General features: G+C 39.9%; 1 protein-coding gene across 1 annotated transcript; it reads left to right on the plus strand.

The window, feature by feature from the left end:
- Nucleotides 1-739: 739 nt before the first annotated feature.
- On the plus strand, nt 740-21,817 carry LOC144611546 (F-box only protein 47-like). Its single transcript, XM_078430693.1, has 11 exons — nt 740-781; nt 1,660-1,864; nt 3,942-4,103; nt 7,223-7,299; nt 9,974-10,051; nt 11,314-11,422; nt 13,454-13,630; nt 14,897-15,040; nt 15,989-16,131; nt 17,307-17,466; nt 21,485-21,817. The coding sequence occupies exons 1-11, from the start codon at nt 740-742 to the stop codon at nt 21,595-21,597; spliced, it is 1,410 nt and encodes a 469-aa protein (XP_078286819.1). The 3' UTR covers nt 21,598-21,817.
- The last annotated feature ends 2,063 nt before the right edge of the window (nt 21,818-23,880 follow it).

Genomic DNA, 23,880 nt, shown 5'->3' on the forward strand with positions numbered 1-23,880 from the left:
CTATCCAGTTCTCTCTTGAAAGCATCCAACGAACTGGCCTCCACTGCCTTCTGAGGCAGAGAATTCCACACCTTCACCACCCTCTGACTGAAAAAGTTCTTCCTCATCTCCGTTCTAAATGGCCTACCCCTTATTCTCAAACTGTGGCCCCTTGTTCTGGACTCCCCCAACATTGGGAACATGTTATCTGCCTCTAATGTGTCCAATCCCCTAATTATCTTATATGTTTCAATAAGATCCCCCCTCATCCTTCTAAATTCCAGTGTATACAAGCCCAATCGCAGATACTGGTTTTCACCAAAGATAGACACAAAATACTGAAGTAACTCAACGCGATGGTGTTAATTCTCCCCCCAATCATCTGAGTAGAATTGTTCTTTTACTTGGACTTACCCGGCCACATAAGAATTGCGAGAAGTGTCTGTCACCCAAACTTTCCATGTCAGAAATACAGACGGTGGAAACGTTGTCAATTGGGATCGCAAAGGTTGTGCTGGTTGGTTAATTACCTCAGTTAATTGTGGACCTTAGTTAGAATTAGCTAACTAGCTTAGATCTGAATTATGGATTCAAAACATGCTGGGTCACAGAAAGTGAGATGGGCGTTTCAACATCTTTTGTGGATTCTTGGCAGGAGTATTTCAAATTAAGAGGTACATATTTGCTTTCCTTTTCAGAGAAATCTGAAAGTATTTTGAAAAGACACCTTGGAGAGATCAAGGATAATTGATCAGTCTTTATGAAATCATCAGAAAAACAGAACCAAGAAGACTCCATGAAGGTTAGCAGCAAACCCAAGTAAGATTATGGCCAGGGACTTTATTTCAGGTCCACTTTCAGAAACTGGTTACAGTTCTGGGAAACTGCTTTGTCATGTAGTAATAGTTGAGCTCTGCATTTTCAAATAAATATTTTGCTTAGCTGTACTTTTGGCAGTAGATTTATTAAAATTAGATTTTTAAGAGTCAAAACCATTGGCCTATAGCGCTTGTCCCACTGTTTTCTAAAATAAGAAAAGATTGTGATAATAGGTTATAATAACAAACAAGCATTTTAATGTGACTACTGAGCTCAATTACCACATGGCACAATTATCTGGTAAAAATATACTCTAGTTCATGAGGACTGAAAATGTGTGTACTGAAATAGTCATGGGCTTAAGGGGGAAAAGGAGAATATCTGTGGTAAACATTCAAAGAATTTAAATTATGGTCATAATTCCCAGCGTATTATAAAGTACTGGATTGTGTCTGAAAAAAACAAATTGCTTTGATCTTGGGTGGATGTGTAGAGAAGTATAAGTTTAGTAGATCATGCTGATTGTGGCACTCTATTCAGCTGTTTGTATGCCATATCACAACAGTGCAAAGGAACTCCCTTTAAAAATGGCGTTACATTTTATCATTATTTTAACTTTGGCAAACAGTTTAAAACTATCATGTTAGTCAGATTTTGTGCTTTGAATTGTCTTTCAAATGGTTTTCTAAAGCTGAATGTTATGAGTGACTACCTGTGTGATAGACAGCTGTTGATTATGCTTCTGCCTAATTAATAAAGCCTTAAGCAAAAATTGAAGGAAATAGAAAAAAAAAGTAGTCTGAAGCAGGCATTTTTTTTTACATGTAAATTAAGGTAATCTGTTTATTTTACAAATAATAGATGAAACCTATGGAGAGAAGTGAGGTGCCACTGAGAATAAATGCTTTCACCCTCATTCCAAATCAAAAATACCGAAGAAGTTGCAGACATCTACAGTCCAAGAAAGGTGGTGATAGACTGGAAAACTTTCACATACAGTATAACTGCGGCTATTTCCAGATAATACCAGTTGAAATCTTTCACAAAGTGTTGTGTTACCTTTCAGGTACAATATCACAATAAGTACATTTTTTAAGTAAATAATTTTTCTCCTTGTATTGATTTCTTTAGCCGAGTAATTTTCACCCTGTCTCTCCAGAAAATGTTGATTCACGTTGGAGTCATGAGATATTGAAGCATTCTGGTTACGTTATTGGACTAGCAATCCAGAGGTTTTCACCAGTATTGCAGAGATAGGAATTCATATCTCATCACACCTTTTAAGGAATTTAAATATAATTCATTAAGCTGGTCTAAAAAAGTTAATGGCATTTCCCAGTGACCTGACATTACAAAAACCTATTTGATTCACTCGTGAACAGACTTGTGGCCTTGATCCCTATGGACTCTAGATTTGTCCAAATATCCTTTGAAATGGCTGGTTCAAGGGCATTTTAAAGGATGAATACTAAATGATGGTCTGATCATAATGACACGTCCGTGAAGGGAAAGTAATATTCGGACAATAGCTCGTCTCTCCAACTGGCTGAGTATCTTATTGAGCCTTCAAACGAGCTTAGTCAATTTTCCCTTCCCAATAACGTTCTGCATAATGATAACACTCAGTACAGCTTAGTAATGGCGTCTGGGATCCTTGAGATTTCTAACCAGACTAGATGAGTTTCTATGGTGAGACAATTCTGGTTATCTATTTTATCTATCAATGAGTTCAGTTGCCTTGCTAATGATTGATGACGAATTATGTTAGTGAAACAGTGGTTTTCATTGTAATATTTTCCTCAAATCTAAATAACAGGTATAACAGGTATAACAGAGCTTTATTTGTCGTTCGGTACCGAAGTACCGAACGAAACTACATAGCAGTCATAGAAAAAAAAAAGAAAAAAAAGAACACAAGACACATAACCCCAACACAAACGTCCATCACAGTGACTCCAAACACCCCCTCACTGTGATGGAGGCAACAAAACTTCCACTCTCTTCCCCACGCCCACGGACAGACAGCTCGTCCCCGACCGACCCGCACAGTCCCCGCACCGGGCGCTGAAACGTCTCGCGGCCGAACCGGGCGCAGCATGGGGTAGTATTTGGGATTTACTATATCTATATGAATAAAATCATTTGGTACTGAGGCACTGAGATAAATAACCTATAAGGTCTCACGTTCAGTTATTGCTCTGTCCTTAGTTTGCAAATTCCTGAAAGCCTTCCCTGAAAGTGGATGATATTTTTGTTGAAAACAAGATTGATGCCCCGATGTTTTTAAAACCTGTTGTCTCCCCATTCACACGTATTCATTGGTTAATTATTGTCATTTGGAAATACCAGAGATGGTATTTTTGAAAGATTTGAGGTGAACGTTTAAAAAAAAAGGAAAAACATAGATTAAAGCAGCCTTTATTTCTCATATTGTTTTGGCATGTGTTGCAATAAACACTAATGAGGTACCATGGATGGATAAGGATAAAATGAAAGAATTGGTTGCAAGGTTCGCCATATAAATCAAATACCGCAATACACCACAAGACACTTGAAAGTAAAATAAAAATGGATTGGCCACAGGAATACAATCACAGGTAGCAATAGTAGCAGCAACCTGGCGTATATACTCAGAGATAAACAGATGGACATGACATCAGAAAATTGGATAACAAATTAGTTAAATGCTTAATGGAGGAAAAGTTAAAAGACTTAACATTGTCAAAGAAAACACTTAATCCAAGCAATGTATCTATGTATTTTAAAAGAATGTATATGAGAGATACAAGCTATAATACTGTATATTAAAAAAATGAATGGTGGGCCATGGAGCTGCCAGAAACCCACACATGCAATCCCACATAGATCAGGCCATGTCAAAGACAACATTCCTTCTACGAGAATTAATAAACCAGATTTTTGTTTGACGGTCCAGCAATGTTATGAATTCACTGTTACTGATGCAGAACGAGCTTTTTATTTGACATCTTTTTAATTCATGTAAATTCCGCAGCTAGTGTCTATAGATCTTAAGTGTGGGCCTCTGGATTGCAAGTAACCCAACCTATGCTACCATGTCCCTAGGTCAAGTGTTATGATAATAATCAGATGTAGTACCTTATTTTGTCTTCTGTTTTTATCAGTGACAGACATCAGTGTTCTGAGCATGGCATCAAAGGTGGTTGGCACTCAGGTTGTGGGTTATATTGCCACTTCATCGGGAATAAAACGGCTTCTATTGGAGGGTTTCCATTCCACTGATGTTTCCAAGAAATCAGTTGCGATGGAACACTACAGATCTTTAGGTAATTTTCTAAAGCAGAGTAAGACACACAAAGTGGAGCCCAAGGCCATGATTTAAAGCTTACAAATTAATATTCATGCAGATTCCAATTTCCCTGCCCATGAAAATCAATTTGCTAGGGTTCTGATCCATGGGTATTACCCACCCACTGGCCTTTTGTTCTAATTGCATACTTCGTAGTGAAGCAGAGTTGTATTTCATAATAGAATATTTGAAGGTTAATTTTTTTTGTGCAGACGGTTATTGAAGCAGATTTTAGTTATAATGTTACAGGAACATGACAAAGAATAATATAAAAGGGTTGGGAGAAAAGCTGCAGAATGGCATGGCAGTGCATTGCTGATATTAACCATGACATAGGCACAGCTGGCAGAAGTGGTTTCCTCCTGTGCTTAAATAGTTGTGATACTGTGACATGCATGCATGTGGTTGAAAGGGCAGGATTTTTGATAATAGTTGGGGGAGTGAATAGGCAACAGTGCAGAGTCCACCTTATCTCTCTCAAAAAAAATAGACATGCACACACAATTAGTCAGACACCAAGAGCTCACTGAGCGGAATTCTGAGCAGCTTCCCCACTTCTTTGGTTTTAAATATTACTGATAGAAAAAGAATAAAGCATCTGGAAAACTCAGAAAGGCAATTAAAGAGTAGGAACGTCTCTTATGCTAAGGAGTGTCAAACAATTAAGCAATATTTATAGCAGACATTAAGGCTTTTTGGCCAGGTAGGCTGACTGCTGTTAATGCATATCGTAAGATTGTCCCAATTTTCATTTTATCTCATCCTGACAACAGTTGCTACTATACCTTTACTTTCCTAGTACTACCTGGTTCTCCTGAAATGTTTTTTTGCTATTCAGCTTAATGTGGCAGTGAATTTAATAATCTTATCACATGCATGATTTGGATATGGATGTAGGAGGTACGATTAGTAAGTTGGTTGATGAGACAGAGATTGGTGGAGTTGTTTATTGGTGTGGAGAGTAGTCAGGCTTCAGAATGTTATGAGGGTATTGGTGAATGGACTGAAAAATGGCAGATGGAGTTTAACCATGTTAAAGTGGAGCAATAGACAATAGATAATAGGTGCAGGAGTAGGCCATTCGGCCCTTCGAGCCAGCTCCGCCATTCAATGTGATCATGGCTGATCATTCTCAATCAGTACCCCGTTCCTGCTTTCTCACCATACCCCCTGACTCCGCTATCCTTAAGAGCTCTATCTAGCTCTCTCTTGAATGTATTCAGAGAATTGGCCTCCACTGCCCTCTGAGGCAGAGAATTCCACAGATTCACAACTCTCTGACTAAAAAAGTTTTTCCTCATCCCTGTTCTAAATGGCCTACCCCTTATTCTTAAACTGTGGCCCCTGGTTCTGGATTCCCCCAACATTGGGAACATGTTTCCTGCCTCTAACATGTCCAACCCCTTAATAATCTTATACGTTTCGATAAGATCCCCTCTCATCCTTCTAAATTCCAGTGTATACAAACCTAGTCGCTCCAGTCTTTCAACATATGACAGTCCCGCCATTCCGGGAATTAACCTAGTAAACCTACGCTGCACGCCCTCAATGGCAAGAATATCCTTCCTCAAATTTGGAGACCAAAACTGCACACAGTACTCCAGGTGCGGTCTCACTAGGGCCCTGTACAACTGCAGAAGGACCTCTTTGCTCCTATACTCAACTCCTCTTGTTATGAAGGCCAACATTCCATTGGCTTTCTTCACTGCCTGCTGTACCGGCATGCTTCCTTTCAGTGACTGATGCACTAAGACACCCAGATCACGTTGTACGTCCCCTTTTCCTAACTTGACACCATTCAAATAATAATCTGCCTTCCTATTCTTACCACCAAAGTGGATAACCTCACACTTATCTACATTAAACTGCATCTGCCATGCATCCGCCCACTCACACAACCTGTCCAAGTCACCCTGCAACCTCATAGCATCTTCCTCACAGTTCACACTGCCACCTAGCTTTGTATCATCGGCAAATTTGCTAATGGTACTTTTAATCCCTTCATCCAAGTCATTGATGTATATTGTAAATAGCTGCGGTCCCAACACCGAGCCTTGCGGTACCCCACTAGTCACTGCCTGCCATTCTGAAAGGGACCCATTTATCCCCACTCTTTGCTTTCTGTCTGTCAACCAACTTTCTATCCATGTCAGTACCCTACCTCCAATACCATGTGCTCTAATTTTGCCCACCAATCTCCTATGTGGGACCTTGTCGAAGGCTTTCTGAAAGTCGAGGTACACCACATCCACCGGCTCTCCCCTGTCAATTTTCCTAGTTACATCCTCATTTTCCTAGTTACATCCTCCCAATGCATTTGGGAGGCTAGGATATACACCATGACAGATAAGGTTGGGGCATATTTGGTACCAGAGGGACCTTGGTTTGCAAGGTCATATCATATCATATCATATATATACAGCCGGAAACAGGCCTTTTCGGCCCACCAAGTCCGTGCCGCCCAGCGATCCCCGTACATTAACACTATCCTACACCCACTAGGGACAATTTTTACATTTACCCAGCCAATTAACCTACTTACCTGTACGTCTTTGGAGTGTGGGAGGAAACCGAAGATCTCGGAGAAAACCCACACAGGTCACGGGGAGAATGTACAAACTCCTTACAGTGCAGCACCCGTAGTCAGGATCGAACCTGAGTCTCTGGCGCTGCATTCGCTGTAAAGCAGCAACTCTACCGCTGCGCTACCGGTCAAAAATCTTTAAAGGTTCCGGCACAGGTAGATAACTTGGTTAGGAAGGCATATGGGTTACTGGCCTCATTAGTACTCCCAAATGCATTGCTCCAATTTAACAGGGTTAAACTCCATCTGCCATTTCTCAGTTCATTCAACAAAATTCTCATAACATTCTGAAGCCTGACTACTCTCCACACCATCAACAACTATAGGAACAGGGAGGTTAAGCTCCATCTTCATAAAGCATTGGTGAGACCTCGGCTGTAGTACTACATGCAGTTCTGGTCACTACACCATCGGAAGGATTGGGGCCGATTTGATCTTGTGATATCCATTTTGCCTTATCTATCTGCAGCACCATGTTACCATAATACTAACATTTAGTTTTGTTTACTCAGGACTGCTGTTTAAAAGATGTACCCTTTTGCTTCCCACGAAGGAAAGATTAAAATTTGTGCATAATCAATTATTAAAGGTAAGATATTGTATTTGCAAAAACTTTACCAAATGCAGTGCATACAAAAGAGTAAGAATCTCTCAAGGTTTCAAGGTCAGTTTATTGTCACATGTACCAATTAAGGTACAGTGAAATTTGAGTTACCATACAGCCATACTAAGTGAAAAGCAACAAGACACATTAAAGTTAACATAAACATTAACCACAGTGGATTCCACATTCCTCACTGTGATGGAAGGTAATAAAGTTCAATCTTCCTCTTTGTTCTCCCGCGGTCGGGGCAGTCAAACCATCTGCAGTCGGGGCGATCAAAGCCCCCGCAGCTGACAATTGAAGCCCCCATCGGGGTGATCGAAACTCCCGTGTTGGGGCAGTTGACACACTCTCCGCAGCTTGGAACTCCCAAGTCGGCCTCTTCTTACCAGAGACCGCGGGCTTTACGATGTTAAAGTCCACATACGATACGGAAAAAATTGAATCTCCGTTGAGGTAAGAGATTGAAAAAAAGTTTCCTCCAACTCCCCCCCCCCCCCCCCCCCCCACCCCCACATAAAACAAACCAAGGAACACTAAAACATACTTTTCAACACATACTAAAAATAACAAAGAAGAAGAAAGGACAGACAGACTGTTGGAAAGGCAGCCACTGCTGGTGGTGCCACACGGGGTTCATTGACAGATAAAATAGATAACCAGAATTGTCTCACCATAGAAACTCATCTAGTCTGAGCTGCATGGAGAGATTGAGCAGGCTAGGACTTAATTCCTTGCAACGTAGGAGGCGGAGGGGAGATCTTAGAGAGGTGTATAAAGTCATGAGGGTAATAGATAGGGTGAATGTACAGAGTCTTTTTCCAAGGGTAGAAGAATCAAGAACCAGAGGACATATGTTTAAGGAGAAAGATTAAATAGTAACCTGAGTGGTGGATATATGGAATGAGCTGTCAGAGAAAGTAGTCGAGACAGACACAATAACAACATTTAAAATATATTTGGACAAGCACATGAAAGGATCACAGGGATATGGCACAATTGCGGCCATACGTGACTAGTTTAAATGGGGCATCGTGGTCAGCACGGACAAGTTGTGTCAAAGGGCTTGTTTATGTGCTGTATGACTCTGATTCTCCCAGCACATTCTGCTCCATGCCACCTCGAACAATCAGCTCTGGTATGACAGTAATCTGGGTTTGACCATGATCTCTGGTGCAGTCTGTAGAGTTTGCGTGTTCTTCCTTAAGGGAGAGCGAGAGTTTCTTCAGGGTGCTCCAGTTTACTTTCACATCCCAAAGATGCGCTGATAAGTGAATTGGCTGGTAGAAATTACCGCTTGGTTTAGCTGGGCGACAAATAAATCAGTGGGGAATTGATAGACAAAATGGAATAAAGAAATATGAAAAAGAAACCTGTATGCTAATTCGTTTAATTGCTAGGTTTTATATTTTGTGTTCTTCAACACTAGTAAAAATTTTCTTTAACGAAAATTATAGTCTCTTGCTCCATTCTGATCAATATCTCAGAAGACGTTTGAAAGGAAATATGTTGCAACTGTTGATGTTGAGGGAAACCAAAGAAAATGGTACACGTTTCAATCATTTGTGCCTCAAAATTGCATCAGTCTTACAAATGACATTTAGTTCAGATTTTTATCTTATAACTGAACTTGTGATTGAGACGTCTGAGCATTTGATTGCTTATTTTTAAAACGGGTAATGTATGGACCAAACAGTCCCCAAAGTGAGTCTTGAAAATAGTTTCCTTTAATCTCTCCTGCCTTAGCCAAGAATGTGCTTTTTGGATCTGACGCTGAACTGTGCCTTTATACCTTCAGAAATGTCTAACCAATACAACTGAAACAAATGATCTGGGCATTCTTTGTTGAAGTTTGCAGGAGGTTTTGTGCAGAAATTACTGCCATGTTTTCTACATTACGGCAGTGACCAGAATTTTAAAACAGCTCCTTTTGGGATTGCAAAGTACTTTGCCTCAAAATTAAAAGCTTTTGCTGATATTCTAATCATCTCAAGATAATTATCATTATGATGTTTTAACCATACAGAAAGCTGCCATTATGTCCTCATTTGATTCTTCAATGATTAAAAAAAACTGGGATAGAAATGTGTCCTCGATCACTGGTGCAAAGCATGGAATATAATAGTGGCCACTTATTGCACTCTAATTTCAAAATTTGATTTAGTTGTAGTCAATAGAACTGCACTTTGGAACCACTGTACAAACAGCTCCAACTTGTGCATACTCACTGAAAAGATGAGCATATATTTCTCCCCTTGTTGTCTCTATCTTTTGTTTTATCCTAAACATGAATGACACTTATCATGCACTTGGTTGTAAATATACTTCTTGCTAGTTTGATCTCATGTTTTGTTGCCACATTCTCACAATTTAGTTTAAGATGATATTCCAGGCTTGTTATTTTCCTTTCCCTAACTCAAGCAACATATAACAGCAAAGAATTCAAAGAAATCTGGAGATTAGTGAGGATGTTAAATTTGCCACCAAATAGTACAGTTGATGTGAATACTATGCATGCATTCAAGAGATAGCTAATTGAAGTCTGAAAGGAGAAAGGAATTGAAAGAACCCGACCAAACAATGATCCCGTGTTTTTCTTAAGAATATTATGTGTTAAAGCTGTTCATGAAAGTATTTTTTTAATTTTCTCCCTTGTCAGAATCCATGTTTTAGGATGGGCGGGTGTACAATGGTCGTGCAGTGCTCAGGATTTGCTTGTTTTGGGATGTTATTGCAGGTAAGGCTCAAGCAACACTTTATATGTCGCAGTTACAGTTATTTTATCGGTAATCTAAAAGGACGTTGAAGGTTATGGAGATAGCAATAGATTTGTTTGATTATACACAGAGAAACATCTAACTTGGTAGTCATGCTGGGCAAGTTACGGTAAGAATCAACTACCTTTTCTTAGATGGATAATATTGAAACAAAGTCCTGGGTTTTTATGCAGTGAAATAGATCAAAATTGTCCTCCATGAATGAAAAATGCATTATTATTATTTCATGACTTTATTTTTTTAGTTCTTCCACTTTCTCAAACTGCAGTTATAATAATAATAATAATAATGCATTTTATTTATATAGCGCTTTTCATATACTCAAAGACGCTTTACAGAGATTTATAGAACATAGGGAAATGAATAAATAGATAAATAAGTAAATAAGTAAACGAACAGAGAAAGGAGACAGAAGGTGAGGTGACCTTCAGTGGTTGAAGGCAGTACTGAACAGGTGAGACTTCAGCGATGTTTTGAATGTGGTGAGTGTGGAGGAGTCTCTAACGGTTTGGGGTAGTGAGTTCCATAGGGTGGGAGCAGCGATGGAGAAAGCCCTGTCCCCCCAGGATCTGAGTTTGGTCTGGATATGGGGGGATAGGAGATTGGCAGCAGCAGAGCTGCTTACGTCCTTACAATGCTGACTTGATACAGTTTTTGCCAGTGATCTCATACCCCTAAAGTATTATGTGATGGCATAGTGGGAAAAGAAGGGAACATTTGGTGAAACATCTTGCCAACTCCTGTTTATTGTCCTATTTACTGCGGGCAGGAGTTGGAAATTGTCAGGAGTTTGGAGTTCACTCACCTGAAAAAGAGTTGAAATAGAAACCCTCACCATATTTAACAATTGCTGGGAGGAGTACTTCTGGCAGAGCTTACAGAAGTGTCGATCAAGGGTTGGGAAGTAACAATTGTTTTAGTACCTCATATTTGGCTAGAATGGACACAATGGACTGAATGGCCACCATCTGTGCTTCTTCTTATCGAGTCCACATCACAAGATTAGAAATTGTTCAGCCAGAGCTGAACACACTTCTCAGCATCTGCATACAATGGTGTCTTGTGCTTCTTGTGCGTAGTGGTGGAAAGATTGGTGGAAACAGGGCCGCGACGTGAACGCTCTTTCCTTGACCCCACCGACTGTGCTGAATTTTTATGAGTTACAGGAAGTGTACATTTTGTTTTTGCCTTACTATAAATACTTTCTTGTTTCTTCTTGCAGACTCTTATAGCGGGCTGGGATGAGCTGGAATGTCACAGAGTGTTCAACTTTCTGAATGAAAGTGCAAATCTGCCTCGAAAAATGCAAAGTGTGGTGTGCAGTAGACCAGGTAACAAGTATCGCAATGAAGCAAACATGCTCAGCCTGTAAAACTATGATATGAAATCGAAGATAGACACAAAATGCTGGAGTAACTCAGCGGGTCAGGCAGCATCTCAGGAGAGAAGGAATGGGTGACGCTTTGGGTCGAGACCCTTCTTCAGACTGATGTCAGGGGAGGGGGCGGGACAAAGATAGGATGTAGACAGAGACAGGAAGACTAGTAGGAGAACTGGGAAGGGGGAGGGGATAAAGAGGGGAAGCAGGGACTACTTGAAGTGGGAGAAGTCAATGTTCAAACCGCTGGGGTGTAAACTGCCCAAGCGAAATATGAGGTGCTGTTTCTCCAATTTGCGCTGGGCCTCTCTCTGACAATGGAGGAGGCCCAGGACAGAAAGGTCAGATTGAGAATGGGAGGGGGAGTTGAAGTGCTGAGCCACTGGGAGATCAGGTTGGTTGAGACGGACTGAGCGGAGGTGTTCAGCGAAACGATCGCCGAGCCTGCGCTTGGTCTCGCTGATGTAGAGAAGTTGACATCTGGAACAGCGGATGCAATAGATGAGGTTGGAGGAGGTGCAGGTGAACCTCTGTCTCACCTGGAAAGACTGTTTGGGTCCTTGCATGGAGTTGAGGGGGGGAGGGAAAGGGACAGGTGTTGCATCTCCTGCGGTCTTGCCACCAGAGGCTGCTGAGGTGTAATGAAAATTGTATTTATTTGTCAAGTGAAGTAAAAGTTTTTAGGTCTCCTGTCAGAGGGTAAAGTTTATCAGCCCGATGAAAACATTGTCTGGAAGAACTGAAGTTGGGAGATAGCGTTCTTTAGAATGATGGTGCACAGTTCTGGTGAGATTCGTGTCTATATTCTTGTGTGTCTTGGTTTGGTGAGTTTCATACTCCTCACTTGATGTTTCAATGGCAAAAGAACTTGGTCTTTAGCTGTTGCCATTGGCGTTCTTGGTCTGGTTGAAACAAGAGGCGACTACAAGGGAAACAAGATTCCCATCTCTGACCTGGCGGTGGGCGAAATGCCGTTTATCCACTGCATATTTGTCACTGGCTGCATGGCTCATCTGCAACTTACTGTAGAAGAAGTGCAGGTGCTTACTATAAGATTATCACTATTCCAAAGGACATTTGAACATTTTTACTCTGACATAGCACTTTTGTTAAAGAGACTTTGTGGAAACAACCGTTGCAGAGGGCATAAACTTGTTGAATGCATCAACTGTTGTGAATGCAGTTCTGAACCTGTACCTGAGTTTTGTACACTACAGGTGAACCTGTACCTGTGTTTTGTACAATATTTTATATGTGTTTTGATGTGGCAGCTTTTTGTTATTTTGCTTGTCCTTTTCAATTTGCAGAAGAAACCATCATTGATTTCTAGCTCAACTCTTGTTTAGCATTTTAAAGATGTTTCTGCATGCTCAGTGGTTCTTTGTGCCCCTGTGTCGTGCGATCTATATGTTTTTCAAATGTAAGCTCTGGGAAATAATTACTTTATTTTCCTATTTAAATACGTTAGTACATGCAGACATTCTGGCCTTCCATCACAGTGAGGAGGTGACTGGCGGAGACTCACTGTGATGGATGGTTTTTTTTTGTTTTGTGTTGGTTTGTGATTGAGTGTGTTATTGCTTATTTTTAATGCTCTTATTGTTGGAAAGTGGGTAATGGAATCTCGTCCAAAATACATTTTTGGATGACAATAAAGGCTATTCATATTCTGATGATGCTTAATCATTTGCTCTGAGTTGGAATTCAAAATGAAATTCTGAGTGCCAGAGTAAGATTGGGTGAAAGGAGACGCGTTTCATTATTATCTTCCAGACTAAATTGTAATACCTTGCATGAACTTTCTATTTCACATTTTCCATGCCTTTAGTTCTCATTTCCAAACCATTGATCTGCCTAATGAAACAAAATACATATAATGCTATCGCATGAAGTCAATACTTATTCTGGCAATTTGATTCCTATAAATTATAAATTATGGTTTTAAGTTTCATACAATTCCTAAAATAATTTTTTCTCAAATTAGGTGCGACCAGAAAGCTGGAGTTACAGATTCGTCTGTTTTACCGACGGGTTCTTCTAGATCACTGGGTACATCAATGTGACATCGCTTTCTGGCTGACTCGCATCCTTAAGCCTTGGCCAATGGTCAACCAAGCTAAACTGCTGTACTTGCTCTACGGCCCCATGTCCATCAATGATGGTAAGAGCAGGCTTAGAACATCTTTCAATCTTCATGTACTTTAAAAAAATCAAATTCTCTACTCTTTTTTGCTATAATCTAAATCTGTCAACTGACAACTGTCATTACCTCACTCGTGTAAGAGTTTGGACAATGTCTGGCTAATCTGTCACAAAGTAAACCACCAATATTGTCCATTTTAAACCAAATGTATACATCCATTAAGAACTGAGATGAGGAAAAACCTTTTCAGTCAGAGAGTTGTGAATCTGTGGAATTCTCTGCCTCAGAAGGCAGTGGAGGCCAATTCTCTGAATGCATTCAAGAGAGAGCTAGATAGAGCTCTTAGGGATAGCGGAGTCAGGGGGTATGGGGAGAAGGCAGGAACGGGGTACTGATTGGGAATGATCAGCCATGATCACATTGAATGGCGGTGCTGGCTCGAAGGGCCGAATGGCCTCCTCCTGCACCTATTGTCTAAAAGTATTTCGATTTCAGAAAATGAACATTATCAATAGTGATATCCCAGTAATCATAATTTTAAGATTTAACTAAAGTCTTTTTTTTCCCTTTGAAAATTAATTTCCTGCTGTGCCTGCATCTAACATTCAGTGATTCCTGTGCAAGAATACCTATCAATCACTCGCCATTTAAAAATCACTATCTTTCTACTTTTCTACCATGGTGGATACATTCACATTTTTCTACACTATATTCCATTTGGCATGTCCTTGCCTGTTTATTTAACTTGTCTGTATCTCCATGTAGCCTTTTAACATTTTCTTTACAGCCCACACTACCCCCTAGCTTTATATCATTAACAAACGTATAAATGTTAGACAATAGACAATAGGTGCAGGAGGAGGCCATTCGGCCCTTCGAGCCAGCACCGCCATTCAATGTGATCATGGCTGATCATTCTCAATCAGTACCCCGTTCCTGCCTTCTCCCCATACCCACTGACTCTGCTATCCTTAAGAGCTCTATCCAGCTCTCTCTTGCACCATTTTAATACATCATACATGTTTCTCCCATTTAATACATCATACAAACTGGTTCACCCTCTTCTGTTCTGCTAATTACAATATCAGAAAACTGAACAGATTAGTGAAACTTATGGTGAGATGAAAAATCAACCATGATGCTATTGAAAGGTAGAACACATATGAGGGGCCAAATTGCCATTCCCGTTTCTATTTCTTTTGTTTTTCTAAGAGTGTATGAAATGAATTATTTCTACAATGCTCTATAAATACAACATTTTGTTTGCTTATTTTGAATGTTCAGGTCAAATCCATTGGCATCATATGAACCAGATACCTGCAGGCGAGGAGAGTATAAAAGGTCTTGCTGCAGCAGTGAGGTTGCTACATGAAAATGCCAAGGAATGGACACCCGATGACATTTTTACCTTGTTGGAAGAATTAGCAGGTGACCACTGTTTAAACATTCTCAAAGATCATAAGAGATTATAAATGAGTAAAGTACCTAGGTTCAACATTTTAATGTCTTCTGAAAGAATAATTATTCCCTAACACAATTAAAAATGTGCAAGATTGTCATAGAATGTTGGGAACATATAACTATTGAATGATTACCGTATTGAAAAAGAATAAAGTAAATTCAGAAGAACACTGATTAATACTATAAGGAGGCAAGGAATGCTGGAAAATTAAGAATTATTGAGAAGTAGAGTGAACGGCATGAGGAACAGAGCTTGAGGGAATCTTTTTGATAAGGTTCATGGTTGGCATTCCGGTAATCCCACCAGCACCAGGACTATAATATTCCATGGAGTATCCTTGTCTGTAAATCTCTTTCTAGTCATCAGACCGTTTTGTGAACAGGATGTTTATTTTTTTAAATGCATTGTCTAACATAACATGGGTAGTTGTTGCTAACAGCATTCTTATTATTCATTGACAGTTTTCACAGTTTGTTCCTCTGACAGTCAGGGCTTTTGAATTTGCAGCTCTGAATTGTGTGCATTAAAATATCAATTAAAATAGTGCCTATACATTTGGCTGAGAGGGTCCTGTTCAGTTATATGTTCCAAATGAGTTGATCTTATTTTCCAGCATTGTTTAGGATGTTAGCGCTGACCTCAGCCAGCTAAGACTAAGAAGGGAATAGCCTGAATTAAGACGGGATCAAGGACTCACTCAGGGTTTTGTCTTTTTTTTAGTTTAGTTTATTGTCATGTGTACTGAGGTACAGCGAAAGGCTCTTTTTCAAGAGACTGGTCCTTGATTATGCTTGTGGCCTTGCCGAGGCAGCGTGAAGTGTGGATGTTTATGCCTTGAGACAAAGAAAGCAAAACAGAGGAGGGATTTCGAACAATTTAAAGTATACTGATGCATTGTCTTTGTTCATTTCCAGGGTTTCCCCAAGAATGGCTTCTAGAGAATAGTGCTCGTCTTCTGATCTGTTGTGGAAATAACATGTGCTTTACATTTCTGGCCAATAAAGCTGTAAATGGGAGGCTCAATGAACTTGCCACACTCATTGTGTTCCTATCTTTGGTGAGTGGAAAGAACTGAATCAGGTATTATCATCCCGGGTAGATACAAAATGCTGGAGTAACTCAGCGGGTCAGGCAGCATCTCAGGAGAGAAGGAATGGGTGACGTTTCGGGTCGAGACCATTCTTTACACTGATCCTTATCATCCTGGGAAAGAGTGCTTCACATGTTCAGGTATCCTCAAGATAGTAGTTATGGGTGATAAACAAAGTTGATGTTTTCAATATCTGAATCTTTATTAAGGGCCTTGATAAGAACATTGTAAGTAGTGAGCTGATTACTGAAAGGAGAAATTCTGAAAATTAAGTGTTTCAAAGATTCTCAAGAGACGTCATGGCATTGAAGGTATTTATTCACAAAATGCTGGAGTAACTCAGCAGGTCAGGCAGCATCTCAGGAGAGAAGGAATGGGTGACATTTCAGGTCGAGACCCTTCTTCAGACTGATGTCAGGGGGGCGGGACAAAGGAAGGATATAGGTGGAGACAGGAAGATAGAGGGAGATCTGGGAAGGAGGAGGGGAAGAGAGGGACAGAGAAACTGTCTAAAGTTGGAGAAGTCGATGTTCATACCACTGGGCTGCAAGCTGCCCAGGCGAAATATGAGGTGCTCTTCCTCCAATTTCCAGTGGGCCTCACTATGGTACTGGAGGAGGCCCATGACAGAAAGGTCAGACTGGGAATGGGAGGGGGAGTTGAAGTGCTCGGCCACCGGGAGATCAGTTTGGTCAATGCGGACCGAGCGCAGGTGTTGAGCGAACCCACCAGCATTATAAAGATGAGATATTGTTAATTACTGTGTTAAGAAATTTAATCTTTTGCAACTGAATCTTAAATTTGGAAATGACCTAAATTAATAGCAGAAAATTACCTCTTTATAAGCTGATTATAAGGGTCTAGTTTGCAAATACTGTACTGTTCGTAATGAGGGCACAGCACAGAATCCATCAAAATCAATAATATTGACATTACATTGGCAGTCATGCTGGGAGAGACAACGACTGAAATAAAAACAGAAAAGATAGAATTATCAAGTAAACGATGCGCATTTATGAGAAGAAAAACAGTTAACATTAATAGCTTCTTATCAGAACTTCATCTGAGAATCTCTAGCAAAGTGTAGTGTTTGTGCTTTTAAGAAAGTTTCAACATCAGCAGTCCCTTTCATTTTGGTATAGGTATGTGAAAAGGATGGATACTGCATGGACTGGACTGTGAAAATGGTTCACAGAATCTGTAAGGTTATAACCAGCAATGAAAGCAGGTGGAATTTTTTACAGACCATTGAGAAGGTATTTGCTCGAGTTACCGTGGATATGATTGAATCATTAATGTTCAGTGAGTACATTTTATTTTTACGTTTAATTGGCCTGTACTTTTTATATCATGGATAATTCACGATGTTAAATTGTAATTGGGGGAGGGGCAGGTTTTGAATTGCTGAACTCTTGTTCAGTGATCGTTTTTGACAAAAAACAATGCTCCACCAACAATTATGAGTTAAACAATTATGTAGCATCTTTAACTAGCGAAAACATTTAGAGAATCCAATTTAAAAACACATATCGGTATATTATCAATATAAGCAATGTAAAATATACAAACCTACAACTTAGTATGGGCAACCCCTGTGTTACCAAGTGTTTGCATTCTTTGATCTAACCTCAGTAATTTAGAAAGATACAAGTGAATGAACTTCCCAGTGTGTAGGAAAGAGCTGCAGATGCTGGTTTAAATGGAAGGTAGACACAAAATGCTGGAGTAACTCAGCGGGACGGGCAGCATCTCTGGAGAGAAGGAAAGGAGCATCTCTGGAAAGAAGAAAAGGAACTTCTATGTGTGTTGTACGCAAGTTAAAATTTGAAAGCCACATTACTGAGAAAATTCAGTTAGGGTACGACAATATTTTTTGAGTGAAACAAATGGAAATTGTCTGGACATTACTCAGCCATTTCTTTTGCTCAAGATAAGGTTATTTTGTCGTACACTACCTGAATTCTCCAGGCAATGTGGTTTTTAAAATTTAACTTGTATACAACACACAAGAAAATTCATTCACTTATATTGGGCGGCACGGTGACGCAGTGGTAGAGTTGCTGCCTTACAGCGCTTGCTGCGCCTTATCACACACGCCTCGAACAACATCGGCCTGCATTTGTGTAGCACCTTGGAACATTCCAAGCTACTTCTCAGGAATGATTACCAAATAGCATTTGACAGAAATGTTTACGGGCAGCACGATGGTACAGAGACTAGAGCTGCTGCCTCACAGCACCTGGGACCCGGGTTCGATCCTGACTACGGGTGCTATAAGAAAATAACTGCAGATGCTGGTACAAATCGAAGGTATTTATTCACAAAATGCTGGAGTAACTCAGCAGGTCAGGCAGCGTCAAGGGTCTCGACCCGAAACGTCACCCATTCCTTCTCTCGTGAGATGCTGCCTGACCTGCTGAGTTACTCCAGCATTTTGTGAATAAATACCTCTGACTACGGGTGCTATCTGTATGGAGCTTGTACATTCTCCCCGTGATCGCGTGGGTTTTCTGCAAGATCTTCTGTTTCCTCCTATACTCCAAAGATGTACAGGTTTGTAGGTTAATTGGCTTGGTAAATGGAAATTGTCCCTAGTGGGTGTAGGATAGTGTTAATGTGCGGGGATCGCTGGTCGGTACGGACTCGGTGGGCCGAAGGGCCGGTTTTCACGCTGTATCTCTAAACCAAACTAAACTAAAATTAGTAACAAGGAAAATGCTCGAGTCTATTATATATCTTTCTAAATTACTGAGGTTAGACCTAAGAACACTCAGTAACGCGGGGGTCGCCCGTACTGTAAGTATTAGGTTTGAATATTGCAAGGAATATAAATGCAACTCGCTTCCTCAAGACGTGGTTAAAATTCGTCTCTTGTGACAAGATGAATTAGTTGACATGATAAATAACATAGGTGTGTTTAAGGATAAGTTAGATGTCGTTGGGAGGGAGGGGGGAGAAAATATGTGATATTGTCAAATGAAATAGGATTGGATGAAGCTCATATGGAGCCTAAAAGCCTGACATGGACCTCTTGGGTTGAATGACTTATTTCTGTGCTCAGTTTAATTTTGTGAAATGTATCATTTCATTATATCATTAGTCAGATTACTGAGAATGGCCTCTTGTGACATCATAAGTTTAGCTGCAGGCATTGACTACCGATCTCAGGCACTGACTGACAAACATAAATGCCAAATCAATCAAATCAAATGTTCTTTTAAGGAAAGGTTGTCAGTTTGAAGTTATGGGGGTGGGGAAGTCAGAATAAGAAGATAAATTTGTGACACGGCATTGAAACAGGTTCTAATCAAATCTTATTTACATTGTCATGGAAAATTATGGCAATTGAATAAAAACTGATAAACCAATGCAAAATTGTAGCTTAATTTTATTTAGTAGTTTCTTCTTTCTAGCTTATTCTGTACATGTTTGTTCCCATCAGCTCGGTAATTTATCTCGTATTTCTAAGACTTATTGGGTCTGAGCATCTTGGGCAGTAACTCAGAATGGGTGATAAGGAATTTGAATATTTTACATGGTGTTTGATCGTTTTACTTTTATTGTGAAAAAGGGTCAGGTAAAATATGAAACATACTTCTTTGGTAATGTTCCCATTTTGCATTATTCCCCTCCTCCTCTCAAACTCCCATCACCAGAAAAATATTCACCCTTGTTTCTTCCCAGAAGGTGAGCATTAGCTGGGAAAACAAGTAACGCTACAAGTGAACTGATTATTAATCTCACATTAAGAGATATAAGATAATTAGGGGATTGGACACATTAGAGGCAGATAACATGTTCCCAATGTTGGGGGAGTCCAGAACAAGGGGCCACAGTTTGAGAATAAGGGGTAGGCCATTTAGAACGGAGATGAGGAAGAACTTTTTCAGTCAGAGGGTGGTGAAGGTGTGGAATTCTCTGCCTCAGAAGGCAGTGGAGGCCAGTTCGTTGGATGCTTTCAAGAGAGAGCTGGATAGAGCTCTTAAGGATAGCGGAGTGAGGGGGTATGGGGAGAAGGCAGGAACGGGGTACTGATTGAGAGTGATCAGCCATGATCGCATTGAATGGCGGTGCTGGCTCGAAGGGCTGAATGGCCTACTCCTGCACCTATTGTCTATTGTCTATTGTCTAAAAGAAATCCTTCTCCCCCTAGGTAATTTCAGAAATGTTGTTCCATTCTTGAATCTATGTCATCTGACACCACCCTCCAACAAATAGAGAATAAAAATAGTCAGTTTTATCCATTACATTAATGCATTCTGACAGTTCCAGCTCCTTGCAATGCAGGCTCGCAGCTTTACTCTACCTAAAACAAACAGCTGAAAAATATGATAGCAATTATGACAATCGGCTTAATAAAGTGCATGTTAGGAGAAATGACAAGGTTCATTGAATAATTTCACTCATGTGGAATATATCTGTGAAATAATTAATCCAATTAACTTACATAAAATCCTCTCCACCACCTTCGTGCTTCTTTTAATCAACACATCATTACTGAGGTTACAATAAGATTAACCATGATCTTATTAAATTCTGAAGCCAGCTTGAGGGCTGAATGGCCTGCTCCTGGTCCTAACTTTCACTCAACATGGCCTGTGAGATTGGTATGTGTAGTTAAAATGGCTGCTAAAATACTTTCTTTACCTTTTCTTCATGATTACTGCCCAAGGCATTAGGGAGAGGTTGGGCAGGCTAGAACTTTATTCCTTGGAGGCTAAGGTGTGATCTTGCAGAGGTGCATAAAATCATGAGAGGAATTTACAGAGTTAATTCAGTCTTTTTATCCAGGGAAGGGGAATCAAGAATCAGAGGACATAGTTTGAAGGCGAGAGGAAAAATATAATAGGAGCCTGAGGGACAACGTTTTCACTCAAAGTGTCATGGATAAATAGAAGGAGGAGGTAATTAAAGGCAGGTACAATAACAGCATTTAAAAGACACTTGGATAAGTACATGGATAGGAACAGTTTAGAAGGAGGTAGGCCAAATTCAGGCAAATGGGACTAGCTTAGATGGGACATCTTGGTCGGCATGGATGAACTGGGCGGAAGGGCCTGTTTCCGTGCTGTATGACTCTGTCTAAGTACTTGATTGACTCGGGTGAGAGTCTCCTTAGTCCGTGCCAATTGGCATCTAATGAAATCTAAAGGCCCACAGTGGTATTTCTATGACGTGGTTCGGAAGGCCGTCTGAAGTGAGTCAAGGATTTTCTTTCCTAAGTGTGGCCAGGAGGAATATTGTCAATGTGCAGAATTCCAATTCCTGCAAGCCTATATTGTGGCGTAAGCTGTTAATAACTGTGCTGTCTGTCCTACAGGTGGCCTTGAGGAAGATGAAGGAGTAACATACAACATGTACAATATGGTGAATGCCCAAGCAGAATTTCATAAAGAAATCATGCTTCATGCCTTCAACAACATACTAACGTGAAAGATGTTCCTGAAATCAATGGTCAGATCAAGCCATCTATATTTATTTTGTTCTTATTTTTCCTGACTGAAGGTGAATTTTATTTGACTCAGACAGTATTTTGTGTACTTGCTTCTAAGAGTAAAACTAATTCTAGTTAAAATAATATCTCTTGGTGCCACAGTTTGATTCAGGAACCGCTTGGATCAAGTTGAAGTGATAATCCACAATCTTGTACTAATCTGGCCATGAGCAGGTATCTCTTCTACTGCTTATTATTTGTAATTGATTTTAGCCATGTGAAGACAAAAAGTTTCATTGCAGAGTCATTAATTCTCAAAGCCACCCCACCTTTGGGAATGAAGTAGTGCCAACTCATGATCCTCAGCTTGCTTTCCTTTCTGTGGGGAAAGGCTTTAGCCTGCACACAGCTCTGTTGCTAATTGTGGCTGTGAAGTAATTTGTAGGTACAGACTTGAAGTTGTTGGATGTTCAGGTGGAAAGAACTAAAATGGACAATACCCAGGCGCCAGATTCCAATTCCAGAAATTTATAATTTGAACAATCAGATATTCCAAATTCCACAAATTCTCCATTACTTGTCAGGTTTAAAAACAATTTCTTTGGAGATGTTCACTAGGATGGAAATGCAGTGTTTATGGTACGCGTAATCAATTAAACCAACTGTACCTCCAGGTTGAAACTATGCTGCTTAACAGATGAGCATTGGAAATTGCTGCTGTTAGCTGAGGTCTCACACAAGCACATTAAAGTGAGTGTACTCTATTTAATGTAATTGTATTAATACTTTTTAATAGGGGTGCGTTGTATCTAATGCACAGAAATTTATTATTACAGAAATCCTGATATTGAAAGATAAGTTAACAAGAGATACAAACATTGGGTACAAATTCATACTGCTTCTGATTTTCGAGTCAATTGAATTGGTTGGACAAAACTCCACGTGGCACCTTATTTTTCATTCTGTGCGGTGAAGGAATAGTGATAAATATAATACACGGATGTATTAAAGTGAGCATTGGGTTACATTTTTGCTATAAACAAAATATAGCTGGACCCAAATGTTTCAATACCTTTTCTGTCAGTAGTTGGCTGGATGTTGGCACATCTAGAGAAATACTCCAGTTGCCAAATAATGTTGTAGAACATATACAGAATGAACTTGAACATGAGTCGAGATGCAAAATGGTCTCCTGTGCCTCCATTGTTAAATGTTATATGGCATGGTCTATGACATTAGGTAACAGTGGATTTTCCTCAAAGCTCCTTAGTGATCTGCAGCTTACCTGATGGGGAATTGGTAATGTAATTGTGTACTAAAATGCGATGTACTAGGCGAATGTTATGTATTATAGATGTTTCTCTTCTGTTGAGGACCTTCAGAATCACAGTTATTTCTTGCTGAGAACCAATAGATCTGGGCAACTCCTGAGCTTCTGACAATGCATCACCTCACACTATTCACGAGGAAGGGTATTTGAGAAAACCGTTGCTCTTATGCTGCCTGTGGTGAACTATATGAACACTTTGAATCTCTTTTTTTCCACCACCCTGCAATACAGCCTTGTCCAATGTAAACATTACTGAAAGACAAAGCAATGTAGATTCACAAGCTCTTACGCATATCCTTACTGCTATCTACCATTTCTCTTTTTCAAAATGTACAAATTACTAAGTCCAGTACATATGAAGGCATGTGAGAAAAAGCAAGTATTTTGCTTCCCCCTCTGATATTTGGGATTGTCAAACCATCAGCATGCCTCAGACATCAAAATAATTTTATTAAAGAGCCTTTAGAGCTGAACACCACAGTTTCACAGCCATTGTAATTAATTTATTACTCTACTCTTTTACACAATAATGTTAAGTTTAAAATTTAATGAAGCCACTTTCTGAAGACATGTTTATGGATTTTTTGACCTGTAGCCACTGCTATCCATTGATGGCTGTAAAGAGCAGGCAAAGTGGAAAATATTAATTTTGGATGCAAACCACCTGGTATTTATTTGCAAAGAAAATTATTGTTCTTTGTTAATCACACCTTTCAAGCCTGAAATTTTCTCTCCTCCATTTCTAATTCATTAAGGTTCAGCTGCTGGCAGATAGCTGTAGTACCGAGTTCCCCATCTCCCCCCCACCCCCCCCCCCATTTAACTTTCTGTGGGCTTTTAGTATCTTCCCTCCCCCCACCCAACACAAAGACGTGTAGGAATATTGTAATGATAAATAAGAAAAATACTAATGCATTTTTGCCATTGACTGTGAGTATCAAAAATAACATCA

The sequence above is a fragment of the Rhinoraja longicauda genome, chromosome 40, assembly GCF_053455715.1.
Source record: "Rhinoraja longicauda isolate Sanriku21f chromosome 40, sRhiLon1.1, whole genome shotgun sequence".
NCBI lineage: Eukaryota > Metazoa > Chordata > Chondrichthyes > Rajiformes > Arhynchobatidae > Rhinoraja > Rhinoraja longicauda.

Excerpts from the sequence above, each read along its gene's own strand:
- LOC144611546 (XM_078430693.1), top strand. The coding sequence starts at position 740 with ATGAAATCATCAGAAAAACAGAACCAAGAAGACTCCATGAAG. Across the intron at positions 4,104-7,222 it reads GGAACACTACAGATCTTTAG|GACTGCTGTTTAAAAGATGT; the intron begins GTAATTTTCTAA and ends TTGTTTACTCAG. Across the intron at positions 16,132-17,306 it reads TCATTGTGTTCCTATCTTTG|GTATGTGAAAAGGATGGATA; the intron begins GTGAGTGGAAAG and ends ATTTTGGTATAG.